The following is a 13,337-nucleotide window of genomic DNA, read 5'->3' on the forward strand; positions in this document are numbered from 1 at the left end:
CTACTGCTGCTACTATTTCTGCTGCTACTACTACTACTGCTACTACTACTGCTGCTGCTACTACTACTACTGCTATTACTACTACTGCTGCTACTACTACTGCTGCTGCTACTACTGCTACTACTACTACTACTGCTGCTACTACTACTGCTGCTACTACTACTACCGCTGCTGCTACTACTACCGCTGCTGCTACTACTACTACCGCTGCTGCTACTACCGCTGCTGCTACTACTACTGCTACTACTACTATTTCTACTACTACTACTACTGCTGATACTACTACTACTACTTCTGCTGCTACTACTACTACTACTACCGCTGCTGCTGCTGCTACTACTACTACTGCTACAACTACTACTACTGCTGCTGCTACTACTACTACTGCTACTGCTACTCCTACTACTGCTGCTGCTACTACTACTGCTACTACTACTACTGCTGCTGCTGCTACTACAACTACTGCTGCTGCTACTACTGCTACTACTTCTACTGCTGCTGCTGCTACTACTACTACTGCTGCTACCACTACTACTGCTGCTACTACTACTACTACTGCTGCTGCTACTACTGCTACTACTATTACTGCTGCTACTACTACTGCTGCTACTGCTACAACTACTGCTACTACTACTACTACTGCTGCTGCTACTACCTACTACTACTGCTGCTGCTGCTACTACTACTACTGCTGCTGCTACTACTACCGCTGCTGCTACTGCTACTACTGCTACTACTACTACTACTACTACTACTACTGCTGCTACTACTACTGCTGCTGCTGCTACTACTACTACTACTGCTGCTACTACTACTACTACATAGTTACATAGTAGGTGAGGCTGAGTAAAGACTTGCGTCCATTTGGTTCAACCTATGTTTATAATAGTTTATCCCTTGTTGTATAGTATGTTCCGATATTTTAAAGACAGATTATGTTACTTATTCGTACCCGTGGATGTTTTTAACCAATAAATGTTTATCCAATCTTATTTTAAACGTATTTATAGTGTCTGCCGACACCACTTCTTCAGGAAGTGAGTTCCAAAGTTTAACTGTTCTGACTGTAAAGAAATTTTTTCCTCTAGATCAGTGGTTCCCAACCCTGGTTCTCAAGTACCCCCAACAGTGCACGTTTTCCAGGTCACCCAGCAGGTGCACTTATTATTCAGTCACATTTTAAAAGATCCACAGGTGGAGCTAATTATGTCACTTGTGGTTCTGTGTGGAGACCTGGAAAATGTGCACTGTTGGGGGTACTTGAGGACCAGGGTTGGTAACCACTGTTCTAGATGAACAACATCTTTTTTCTTCTAATCTAAACTCGTGCCCTCTCGTCCTAGATTCCTGTCTAGCAGAAAAAAAGGGTGTTTGACAGTTCCTTATATTGGCCCCTAATGTATTTATACATATTGAGTATGTCCCCCCTTAAACGTCTCTTCTCTAGTGTAAATAGTCCCAGATTGCTTAATCTCTCCTCGTAGCTTAAATTCTCCATCCCCCTAATAAGCTTTGTTGCTCTTCTTTGGATTTTTTCTAATTCTATGATGTCCTATTTATAGTGTGGGGCCCAGAATTGTACTCCGTATTCGAGGTGCGGTCTAACCAATGATTTGTACAGAGGCATAATTACTTTTGAATCCCTAGTTTCCATGCCCCTTTTAATACATGCTAGAGTTTTGTTGGCCTTTTGTGTTGCTATATTACATTGAGCACTACACCCCAATTTGTTATCTATTTGGACTCCTAGATCCTTTTCGAGTTCTGAATTACCCAATTCATCCCCGCTTAGGTTATAACTAGCACACTGGTTATGTCTCCCAAGGTGCATGACCTTGCATTTGTCCACATTGAACCTCATCTTCCACTTTTTTGCCCACTCATCTAGATTGTGAAGATAATTTTGAAGCGTGGTGACATCTTCTGATGATTTAATAACTCTGCTACTGCTGCTACTACTACTACTACTACTGCTGTTCCTACTACTACTGCTACTACTACCACCATTACTACTACTACTACCACTACTACTACTACCACCAACACTACTACTACCACAACTGCTACTACCACTACTACTGCTACTGCTGCTGCTCCTACTACTGCTACTACTACCACCATTACTACTACTACCACTACTGCTGCTACTACCACTACTACTGATACTACTACCACCATTACTACTACTACTACCACTACTGCTGCTACTACTACTACCACCAACACTACTACTACCACAACTGCTACTACCACTACTACTGCTGCTCCTACTACTGCTACTACTACCACCATTACTACTACTACTACTACCACTACTGCTGCTACTACCACTACTACTGATACTACTACCACCATTACTACTACTACCACAACTGCTGCTGCTACTACTACTGCTACTACTACCACCAACACTACTACTACCACATCTGCTGCTACTACTACTACTGCTACTACTGCTGCTGCTCCTACTACTACTACTGCTACATACTACTACTACTACTACTACTACTACCACTACTGCTGCTACTACCACTACTACTGATACTACTGCCACCATTACTACTACTACTACCACTACTGCTGCTGCTACTACTACTACCACAACTGCTACTACTACTACTGCTGCAACTACTGATACTACTTTTATTATTATTATTATTATTATTATTATAGTTATTACTACAATTAATATTACTTTTTTGAATTATTATTATTATTTACTACTACTTTTACTTACTACTACTACTACTACTACTACTACTACTACTACTGTCATTTCTACTACTTTATTATATTATTATTATTTGTATTATTATTACTACTTTATTACTACTACTACTACTTTATTACTAATGCTACTATTATTACTACTACTTCTGCTACTTTATTACTAATACTACTATTATTTTATTAATACTACTACTACTACTGCTGCTACTACTACTTTATTAATACTACTACTACTAGTACTACTATTATTACTTTATTACTACTATTACTTTATTACTACTACTACTCCTGAGCTGATTGGCTAGTTGTTTATCACTCTCCTCTTTATCACTTTTTGATAGACCTGGCCCTCAGTGTGCTAAAAGCTGGTGTAAAGCCTGTACTTTGATGTCACATAAAGGGGCAGATGTATTAAGCCTTAACAAGAGATAAATGGAAGGGTGATAAAGAGAGATAAACGTCCAGCCAATCAGCTCCTTACTGACTTTTTTCAAACACATCCTGTAACATGGCAGTTAGCAGGTGATTGGCTGGGTGTTTATCTCTCCTTATCACCATTGTATTTATCTCTTGTTAAAGCTTAATACATCTGCCCCAAAGTTCCTTAGCATCACAGAGAGCAGTTCTGCCAATAAATGATGTCATCCACGCATGTAAAGATTATCATTTAAATGTTAACCAGCAACACCCAGTACATATAGCATAACATAGCAGAAAACATAGGGGGGGGGGGGGGGGGGGGTGTTCCAGTTGCCCAGAAGCACCACCCCTTTCCCCTCGACCTGTTTAGTGGCCACTACATGCAGTATAGAAGGCAGGATGGAGCTGATGCACATGCCCAGTGGGTGTAGATTTCCCTACAAGTCTGCTGTGTGTGTGTCTGTGGATCTGATGGCTCAATCATCGCACCAGAGAAGAGAATCTGGTAGGTGGCTTATCATGATCACCGGGCCTGCATGTATTGCGTATCATTAACCCTTTGAGCCCCAACATCTCTGTGAGAAATGTTCAAAATATCCTCTAAAAATACCAGCGTCGCTCACATTTGTTAAATAGATTCAAATGAAAAATGTTGCGTACAAAAAGATTACATTTCCTATATAAGGTAAGCATTAGAGGTCGTGTTTGCTTGGCAATTTTCACACCTATTTTGACAAATTCACTTGGCACTCAAAGGGTTTACATTTCTTTTTCTACCCACTTGACAGGGCTGTTGCTTCGGATATTTTGGAATACTTGCTAATACTGTAGCCCATAACTTACATTTCTTTTGGCCAAGTGGTTACCTGTGCTCCTGTAAAACATTTCATCCAACTAATCCGTGCCACTGACATTGTTCTAATGCGGTGTCATAATTCTACTTTACCCCTTTCAGCGCTTGTTTAATTGAAACCCACTGAGCTGGTAATTAACTCATTTGTAGTCATAGGGCTGTGTGTAAAATCTGGTGACTTAAACGACAGGGGTGGGGGGGGATGGGAAGTAGAAGCCCCTCTTCCAGTCTTACGTCAACCACGGGATTCGTACAAAGGGCACTTTAAGAGATTGAAGATAATTACATAGTTACAAAGTCATTGAGGCTGAAAGAGGCATGAAATTCACTCTCGTACGACACATGCACGAAACGAAAAACCTTATGTTACAGCTTCTGAACATTCTCCTTTTCATCCCTCATCTTGCTGACAAGTGTCCCCCTTTTTTTGATTTTCATACAGTCTCCTACAGTAGAAATGGTGAATTTTATGATGAATTTTATAGCGCGGTCGGTGGTTCGTAGTTGGATGAAAGAAGAACCGGTTCATTTGTAGCCATTTCGAGTGGGTGTGGTATAGGGGTCCGACAGTCGGGATCCTGACAATCATTATCCCTACGCCGGGATCCCGACTGTCCGGACCCAGACAGCATGGTGAGCGCAACAAAGCCCCTTGCGGGCACGGCCGTCGGGAACCTGGCTGTCAGTGTTTTGACAGTTAGGATCCCGACGTTGGGTGAATACCTGTCGGGACCCCGTCCGGCACCCATTTCGAGTTATCGAGCAGAACCGATCTGTAACAATGCATCCATTGAAAGATCTCTAGGGCCAAAAGTCAATAGTTAACCTGGATATTTAAACAAACAATACAATGTGCAACTGTAAATTAACAATTCATCAGAAGCGGAGAACTTAATCTTTAAAATGTTACCTCATTTATGGATTTTGGTTAAGGATGGTTTGGTTTTCCTTACATTTTAGCCATACCTCAGGAGGAGCCCTTCCCCTCTTAATATAGAAAAGGTCTCCGGATCTCTGGGCGACCTGCCCGCTGAGACAAGGAAGGACATATCAGGGCCTGTGTATAGAGGCCTCTGCTGCAATCCCCACTGCTGGTTGCACCTGAGGTCCGGAAGGTAAGCAGCCGTTCTTCCCGCTGCCTTTGTATGCTCCAAGTCTAAAGGCCCATACACACTAGAAGATTATTTTTGCAATCTGGCTGGTTGGAATGAAAATCTGGAAGTTTCTGGGAAAAAAATTACAATTGACCATTCGCTCCCAAACGCTAGAAGATGGACAAAAGCAGTCACCTGCATAAAGGCCCATACACACTAGAAGATCTTGGCATCAATCTTGTTCAGAAAGGGGCTTCTGGATGATATTGATGGCAATATCTTCTAGTGTGTATGCCTAATATCTTTAACAATTTGGTTTTAACTAAACTAAACCTGGGCTGTGAGTGTTCCTTGAGGACGGCAGTTGGGAAGAACTGCTCTAGATACTGTATATGTCATGGCAAGTGGATATTGGAAATATCCAGAGGGGAGTTTCGATGTAATGGTACCTGAACATCGCAGCAAAATAATTCAACAGAAAAAAAATGAATATGATTCGTGCATGTGCAAAAAAAGCACGTGCAAAAATATCTTTAGCACAGCCACACATGCACAGAAGCAGGAGAGCGGGACCATCGAATCACCATCAAATGTTGACCATTCAATGGCAGCAAACAACAGAATGCCACCATTGAATGGTAAAAGTACTACCATCAAAACTAAATCATCGATGGTTAGGAAACATAGCGATGCAATGTCCATCCCTACGCTGAGCCTGTGAGGTCTCCTACAGAGTAAGGTACAGAGGATTTTCATGTGGTGTAAATATATATTTGTCTCCCCTCATTGATCCTTTAACCTGAACCCCTTATGGGCATTTCCCATTAGAGCTTTCAGATTATCAGCCTGTTGTACATTCTAGATCCCACAAGACATCTAATACCATCAGGTTTGTATGTACTCTCCCACATAATTTCCCCCTATTCTTTCTGACCACCTCCAGTTGTAGACCACATATATTATGGGTACAACTCTCTGATAATCCAGATGCCCTGACTAGTTTACATGTACTCTCTCAGTGCAATGTTCCTACCATTGCTTTATAACATGTCCTTACATTTGAACTTGCCTCCTAGTTTCATATTATGTATGATCTAAGGCTGGGGTAGCCAACCCTAGTCCTCGAGAGCTACCAATAGTGCATGTTTTGCAGGTCTCCCCACAGAATCACAAGTGAGCTAATTAGCTCCATCTGTGTATCTTTTAAAATGTGTCAGTGATTAATGAGTGCAGCTGTGCAGCAGCTAGGTTGTCTGGAAAATGTGAACTGTTGGTAGCTCTCGAGGGCTAGGGTTGGCTACCACTGATCTAAGGCATTGCTGCTAATATTGCCACTTGCTGCTATCTGCTTTCTTAGCGACTCTATGGACTATATATAAGTTTATACTGCCGTTACTCTGTGTTCTGACAGTGTAATATTCTCCCGTGCAGTTTGCAGCCAGTAATGACAAGTGGGAGAGGGCCCCCCTGTCTAAAGTGCCTCGGGCCTCCCGAAGGCTTAAACCGGCCCTGAGTGCACCTGTCCGGTGGAAAACGTGAACTGTGTGGGGTCCTGAGGACCGAGTTTGAGAACCACTGCCTTATCTAACTGAAAATACAGATGGAGCCGGTTTTAACTTTGCAGGGGCTGGCTATCTCCACCCCGTGGCAACGGTGCCTGCTGGGGGTCCCCGCCATCACCGCCGGTCCCCCTCGCCTGCTTTATTGACATGACCTTTACTGCTAGCATTAGGCTTAATCACTGTCCACATTATATATATATATATATATATATATATATATATATATTTCCGAGTACAGCGCACGCAGCCTTCCTCATCAGCTGCCGGGGTGCTCGTCCTGGTAAATGTATATATGTCTCGAATGGACTGCACACCCGGTCATTGTCTCAGTGTAAAAAAGACGCCGACCACACAAGGTCTTCAGCAAGCTTTCGAGATTTTATTGTCCCGTCTTCAGGCTCAGCAATACAAAAAAATATATATATATACATATACATTATAACTGTTTTATTTGCTTACGCAATGATTCATTGTGAATTCCAGCAGTGTGATGGTTACTCTTTGATAGAGCATTATTGCAACAGGTCCCAGCCCCCCCATTCCCTGTCAATAAGAGTCTCCACCCAGGTCTCTCCCACTGGGAGGCTGCATACTTCAAAATGACTTTCACAAGCAAGCTGTGGGCTGACTCTGGACTGATGTTATGTACGTCCCCTAACTTACTGCATATATACAGAGGAGAAGGATGCTGCAGTGATTAATTGTCATAGACCCTCACAATGCAAAGAGTAAGAGACTTCGCTGCTGGTCCCGGACTGAGGGATTGTTAGAGCTGGTGGCAGGGCTGACTACTGCAGCAGGGCACAGCAAGGACAGTGCGAGGCAATGGCATGGGAGAAGCCTATGTAGAGAGACAGGATTCAGGTGAGGAGCTTGTCTTGTGGAATAGATTCTGTGCAGGAAAGATGGATTTTCCAGGGAAATGTATTAGTACTTGCTAAGCATTACTGGATTGTGCTTCAGCTGTAGATTTACTTGGGCAGAACAGAGGGTAAAGAACAAACAGTCTGCAGTACAATGTTCTATGGATGGGTGTTTATAGGAAAGAAGTTGCAGAGGGTTAGAACTAAATAAAAAGTATTAGGGGTCATCATGCAGTGTGTCTACAGTTATAATTGTTATAAATGCACATATTGTTGGTAGTGCCGAATGCAGGTGATCACATCACTGGCAGTGAGTAATGCAGGTGGTCACATCACTGGCAGTGTGTAATGCATGTGGTCACATCACTGGCATTGTGTAATGCAGGTGGTCACATCACTGGCAGTGAGTAATGCAGGTGATCACATCACTGGCAGTGCCTAATGCAGGTGATCACATCACTGGCAGTGAGTAATGCAGGTGGTCACATCACTGGCAGTGAGTAAGGCAGGTGGTCACATCACTGGCAGTGCCTAATGCAGGTGGTCACATCACTGGCAGTGAGTAATGCAGGTGATCACATCACTGGCAGTGAGTAATGCAGGTTGTCACATCACCGGCAGTGCCTAATGCAGGTGGTCACATCACCGGCAGTGAGTAATGCAGGTGGTCACATCACTGGCAGTGCCTAATGCAGGTGGTCACATCACTGGCAGTTCCTAATGCAGGGGATCACATCACTGGCAGTGCCTAGTGTGGGTGACCACATCACTGGCAGTGCCTAGTGCAGGTGGTCACATCACTGGCAGTGCCTAATGCAGGTGACCACATCACTGGCAGTGCCGAGTGTAGGTGATCACATCACTGGCAGTGCCTAGTGCAGGTGATCACATCACTGGCAGTGCCTAGTGCAGGTGACCCCATTACTGGCAGTGCTTAGTTCAGGTGATCCCATCACTGGCAGTGGCGAGTGCAGGTAATCACATCACTGGCAGTGCCTAGTGCAGGTGGTCACATCACTGGCAGTGCCTAGTGCAGGTGGTCACATCACTGGCAGTGCCGAGTGCAGGTGATCACATCACTGTCAGTGCCTAGTGCAGGTGATCACATCACTGGCAGTGCCTAGTGCGGGTGACCACATCACTGGCAGTGCCTAGTGCGGGTGACCACATCACTGGCAGTGCCTAGTGCAGGTGGTCACATCACTGGCAGTGCCTAATGCAGGTGACCACATCACTGGCAGTGCCGAGTGCAGGTGATCACATCACTGGCAGTGCCTAGTGCAGGTGATCACATCACTGGCAGTGCCTAGTGCAGGTGACCCCATTACTGGCAGTGCTTAGTTCAGGTGATCCCATCACTGGCAGTGCCGAGTGCAGGTAATCACATCACTGGCAGTTCCTAGTGCAGGTGATCACATCACTGGCAGTGCCGAGTGCAGGTGATCACATCACTGGCAGTGCCTACTGCATGTGATCCCATCACTGGCAGTGCCTAGCAGGTGATCCCATCACTGGCAGTACAAATAGATGAGCGGAACAGTATGTTTGCTTTCAGGAAGAGCAGCTCAGCAAGAGAGTGTATACAGTATGTTTGACAATGGGCAATTGGTAGATGAGTTTAAAGTAGACATTGGGGTAACAGCATATAGGCCAGAGCAGGTCCAGCAAAGCAGTAGCGCAGGGCCCAGTTTTTGATATGCTCAGAGTGTCCGGGAAGCCAAGTGAGGATCAAAGTGGCGCACACGCACTGCTGGATGCCATGTCCAGTGACCAGATGCACCTATCCCGTTTCATCCTGGATGCTTTGGATGGCAAAGTAGTCAACACCCGGGGCGGGGACTTGAGTCGAACCCCCCTTATCTGCAGTGCCCTTCTCCCTGAGCCACGGGCACGCCAGCGTTACATGCAACTACTGCTGGAAAAGGGAGCAGAGGTCAACAGCCGAGACCGTGCCGGACGCACCGCACTCAGCTACTCCTGTGAGAGGGGCCATCTGCAGCAGGTCAAGATTTTAGTCCAACATGGAGCGGACCCAGAGCTGCCTGATCTGTGGGGTAATACTGCTCTTATTTACGCATCGGTGTCGGGCCATGCCGCAGTGCTGGATTTCCTGGCCAGGGCTTTCAAGAGACTGGGGCTTCAGATAGATCGGGCCAACCGAGTGGGTAACTCGGCCCTGGATGTGGCCCGATATCTGGGATACAAAGACTGTGAACTGGCGCTATGTGGGGGTAACCTGGGATGCAGGAATGAGGCCCATGACACTCTGCGTTGCCCGTGGAGTGAGCAGCAGGAAACGGTGGCTCGAGGAGGGGCACACAGTTTCCTGCTAGGGAGGAGCCGCTCCCTGGCAACTCATCGGCAACTTGAGTCCATGGACTCTATTGAGGAAGAAGATGGGGACAAAGGCAGCTGTGCCGCAGGCTCTCTGGGATTTTCCAGTGTGTTGAACCCCAGACCTCGGTCATTTAGTCTCCAATTTGGCGAGCGTAAGGGTTCTGGGCTTCACTTGCCAGCATTGAGCAGTGCTTCCATCCAGCTATCCACCAGCCTCTACTCTCCTCGTCCTGCAAAGCAACATGAGCCTGCTCTAGCATCCTTACCAGGACCACTGGGCATCCTCCTTACACCACTATCTGCTAATCCCTCATCACTGCAGTTGCGAGCCAAGGACCACTTGCCCGGCTGCTCAAATGACTCAGGGCTGCGCAGGTTCAATGACACCTATTACCAGAAGCGGAGCAGCCTCCCATCCACTTTGTTCACCCCCACACCCCCAGACCGAGAGCTACTGGCCTGCCGCAGCAAAAACTCTGCCACTTCTCTCCCCCCTGTTACTCACAGTAACCCTTTCACTGTGCTGGGCAACAAACTGCTGAGACGTTTCACATTCCCAGAGTTTAAAAGGCAACAGGCACCTGCTTCATCCGATGCAGGCAAGAGTCCGAAGCCTGCTGAGGACAGCCACAAAGGACCGGGGTGCCGGGGCATTGCCAGGTCCGAGACCTTCCCCTTCTGCAAAACCCACCCACAAGTGGTCAGCAAGCCCAGTATGGACAGCATCAGCAGTGTCAAATGCGAGTTCGACTTCCAGCAACAGAGTGGGTCCTGAGGAAATGTTTTACACACCTTGGTTGCAAGCTGAATGTATTGCTTAGCAGTTACTGGACCATGTATTTAAAGTTGAAAAAAAAAAAAAGACTTTGCCGACCACATGGATCTATTGTATAGTTAAAAAAGACCATTATAGTATACAGTGATTTCACTTTCTTCACCGGTATATGACATTCACTCCACCCTGCCAAACCACGGCACCGAAATACTTCCTGAGACTGAATGGGATTTCATGAATATGTAATTCCAATGTGTCCATACTATATATTCTTTATGCTACAGAACAGGTTGTTACTCCCAAATCCAAAATGCTTGGGACCATAAATATGTTGGATTTGTCTGTATTTGGAATATTTGCATACTCATGCAAGGAGATATCTTTGGGATGGGCCAGATGTACTAATCTTTGAAAAGTAATAACGTGGAGAGTGATTGGTCAGGAGTTAACCATCTCCTAAACTGTCATTTTTCAAATACAGCCGTTAACACGGCAGTTAGGAGATGGTTGGCTGGTAATTTATCCTTATTCACTCTATAGCTTAGTGCTTCTGACAATTAAAGTGCATCTACAGAATGTTTTTATGTTTCACATGATCATCTAGCTGCTTATTTACAAATAGCCGCCCAGCCAGGGTGACATCCCGCCCCGTACAATCCTACAAATTGCTTAGCACAGCTTGCGAAATGCAGCTGGATCGGGGAATTCGCTGCAAATCCGTTCAGCATCCGCTCACCACCCAATCATTTATCCATTGTGTACAGTCTGTGCGTAGCCCAGGACTGCGATAGAAGCAGTCGGATGGAGGCCAGAGCTGACGTCACACGACTTCCTGTTAAATGCCTGGCCACACCCTACATTTTCCCTGACACTCCCACAAAACGTCCGGTTACCACTCACAAACGCCAGCTTCCTGTCAATCACCTTGAAAAGGTCCGGCGGAAACACAATTAGCAGTTTGCGCATGCATACTGTGTCCGTACACAGGATAATTGCCTGGCCTACAAATTCGCAGCTGTGCAGTCAGGTCTGAATCAGTCCCATAGTTTGTGTACAGTTATATTGAATCACCAGAAAGTGAAAGTTGCGCTGAACAAATTTTTGATTTCAGAGATGGGAAATTCAATGTAATGCCAATCTGACGACCGTGTCTTGTTCTTAATGCAGTGTCAGAAATGAAAGCTCACCTCTGATTGGTGGCTAATAGTCATGCCCAATAATTCTGAGACAAACTCGTAGAGGCAAATTCCTTCTGAAATGGACAAAACCATGTGCAATGCAGGTGGGGCAGATGTAATATGTGCAGAGAGAATTAGATTTGGCTGGGGTTTTACTTCAAAGTGAGATCTATATTGCAGTGTAAAAATAAAGCAGTCAGTATTTTCCCTTCACAGAAACAAAATACAGTAACTCACCCAAATCTAATTCAATCTGCACCTGTTACATCTGCCCCCCTACAGTGCACATGGTTTTGTCCATCTGAGAAGGAATTTGCCTCTCAGAGTGAACTAGAATAAGGCCCAATGTCCTTTGTTCCCCTACTGCCAGGTGGGTTTTCACATCCACTGTACTGTGTGACATCATTGATAAGTTCCGGTTATATGCAATGGTATATTCGAAGGGTATGCGGTATACCAATACTATTGGTCAACAGGCAGAATGTCGACACGTGAAAAAGGTTGACATGTTTAAAAGGTCAAAGCAAGCAAGAGATTGACATGAAAAATGTGGACATGGAAAAAGATTGACATGAGTTTTGACATTTTTATTTTTTTACTGACTTGTTCATTCATTCATATCTCAGTGGGCATAGACGGAGACTATAACATTACTGGCGAGCATTGCCATCCGTGCGATGACACCAAAACAACTCATGTCGACCTTTTGGCCATGTCGGTCTAATGCACTTCAACCTTTTCGCGTGTTGGCCAACAGTTGACTGTCAACCTTACCCATGTCGAGCTAATGATCCACACCCATTAGAAGAACTATATTTTTCTATCTGTTATTTGGTAACGGTGCCACGTACGTGTCTCAGGAATCTCATGCATCAAATTACATCCAGAATTATCCCTGTATGCGACTTAGCAGCTAATTTTAGCCCTCACAGCCTGCGAGGCTCCTGCAGCTGCAGATTAAGCGGATATACCGCTGTCTTTTATTATTACAACTAGGTGGTTCGTCAGTTTTATTTCCTTACATTGCGCTTTGTATACAGAAAATGAACATAAAATGGAGATTGTTATTAAATGCAGTGTACATTTATACAGTGTGTGACGGAACCGTGCAATTTATTTCATTTGCTAAACTAACATTAATGTTGAATGTTCTGACTTTTGTTCTTGTTGCTTTTTTTTCGAAAGGGCTTTTGTCACAGGCGAAACATCTCGTAACAGAGTAACGATAGCACCACCTAGAGGATACATGAGGGAACTGACTGCTTAACATGTTCAAAGTCATTCTCCACCTTCAGATGACTTTGAGTTTTTTTTGCGCTTGTTGCACATACTGTACCCTACACACCAGGGGTGGCCAAACCTGCCCTCAAGATCTACCAATGGTGCATGTGTCTCAGGCAACCTGTGGATCTATAGTAGGAATGAATGCAGCAGGTTTTAAAATGTGACAGTTAGTAATGACTACAGCTGTGCACCAGCTAGGTAATAAGGGTCATGTGACAGTTAGTAATGACTACAGCTGTGC

The 13,337-nt window shown here is 45.0% G+C and overlaps 1 protein-coding gene across 1 annotated transcript; it reads left to right on the forward strand.

Moving 5' to 3' along the window:
* Positions 1-7,266: 7,266 nt before the first annotated feature.
* LOC146063352 (uncharacterized) lies at positions 7,267-13,101 on the forward strand. The gene has a single exon (XM_083175640.1). The coding sequence runs from the start codon at positions 9,219-9,221 to the stop codon at positions 10,632-10,634; it is 1,416 nt and encodes a 471-aa protein (XP_083031766.1). The 5' UTR covers positions 7,267-9,218; the 3' UTR covers positions 10,635-13,101.
* Positions 13,102-13,337: the final 236 nt, after the last annotated feature.

This window comes from Crinia signifera, chromosome 3 (assembly GCF_055691185.1).
Source record: "Crinia signifera chromosome 3, ASM5569118v1, whole genome shotgun sequence".
Lineage (NCBI taxonomy): Eukaryota > Metazoa > Chordata > Amphibia > Anura > Myobatrachidae > Crinia > Crinia signifera.

What these genes read in the sequence shown, in the direction of transcription:
- LOC146063352 (XM_083175640.1), top strand. Translation starts at nt 9,219, where the DNA reads ATGCTCAGAGTGTCCGGGAAGCCAAGTGAGGATCAAAGTGGCGCACAC.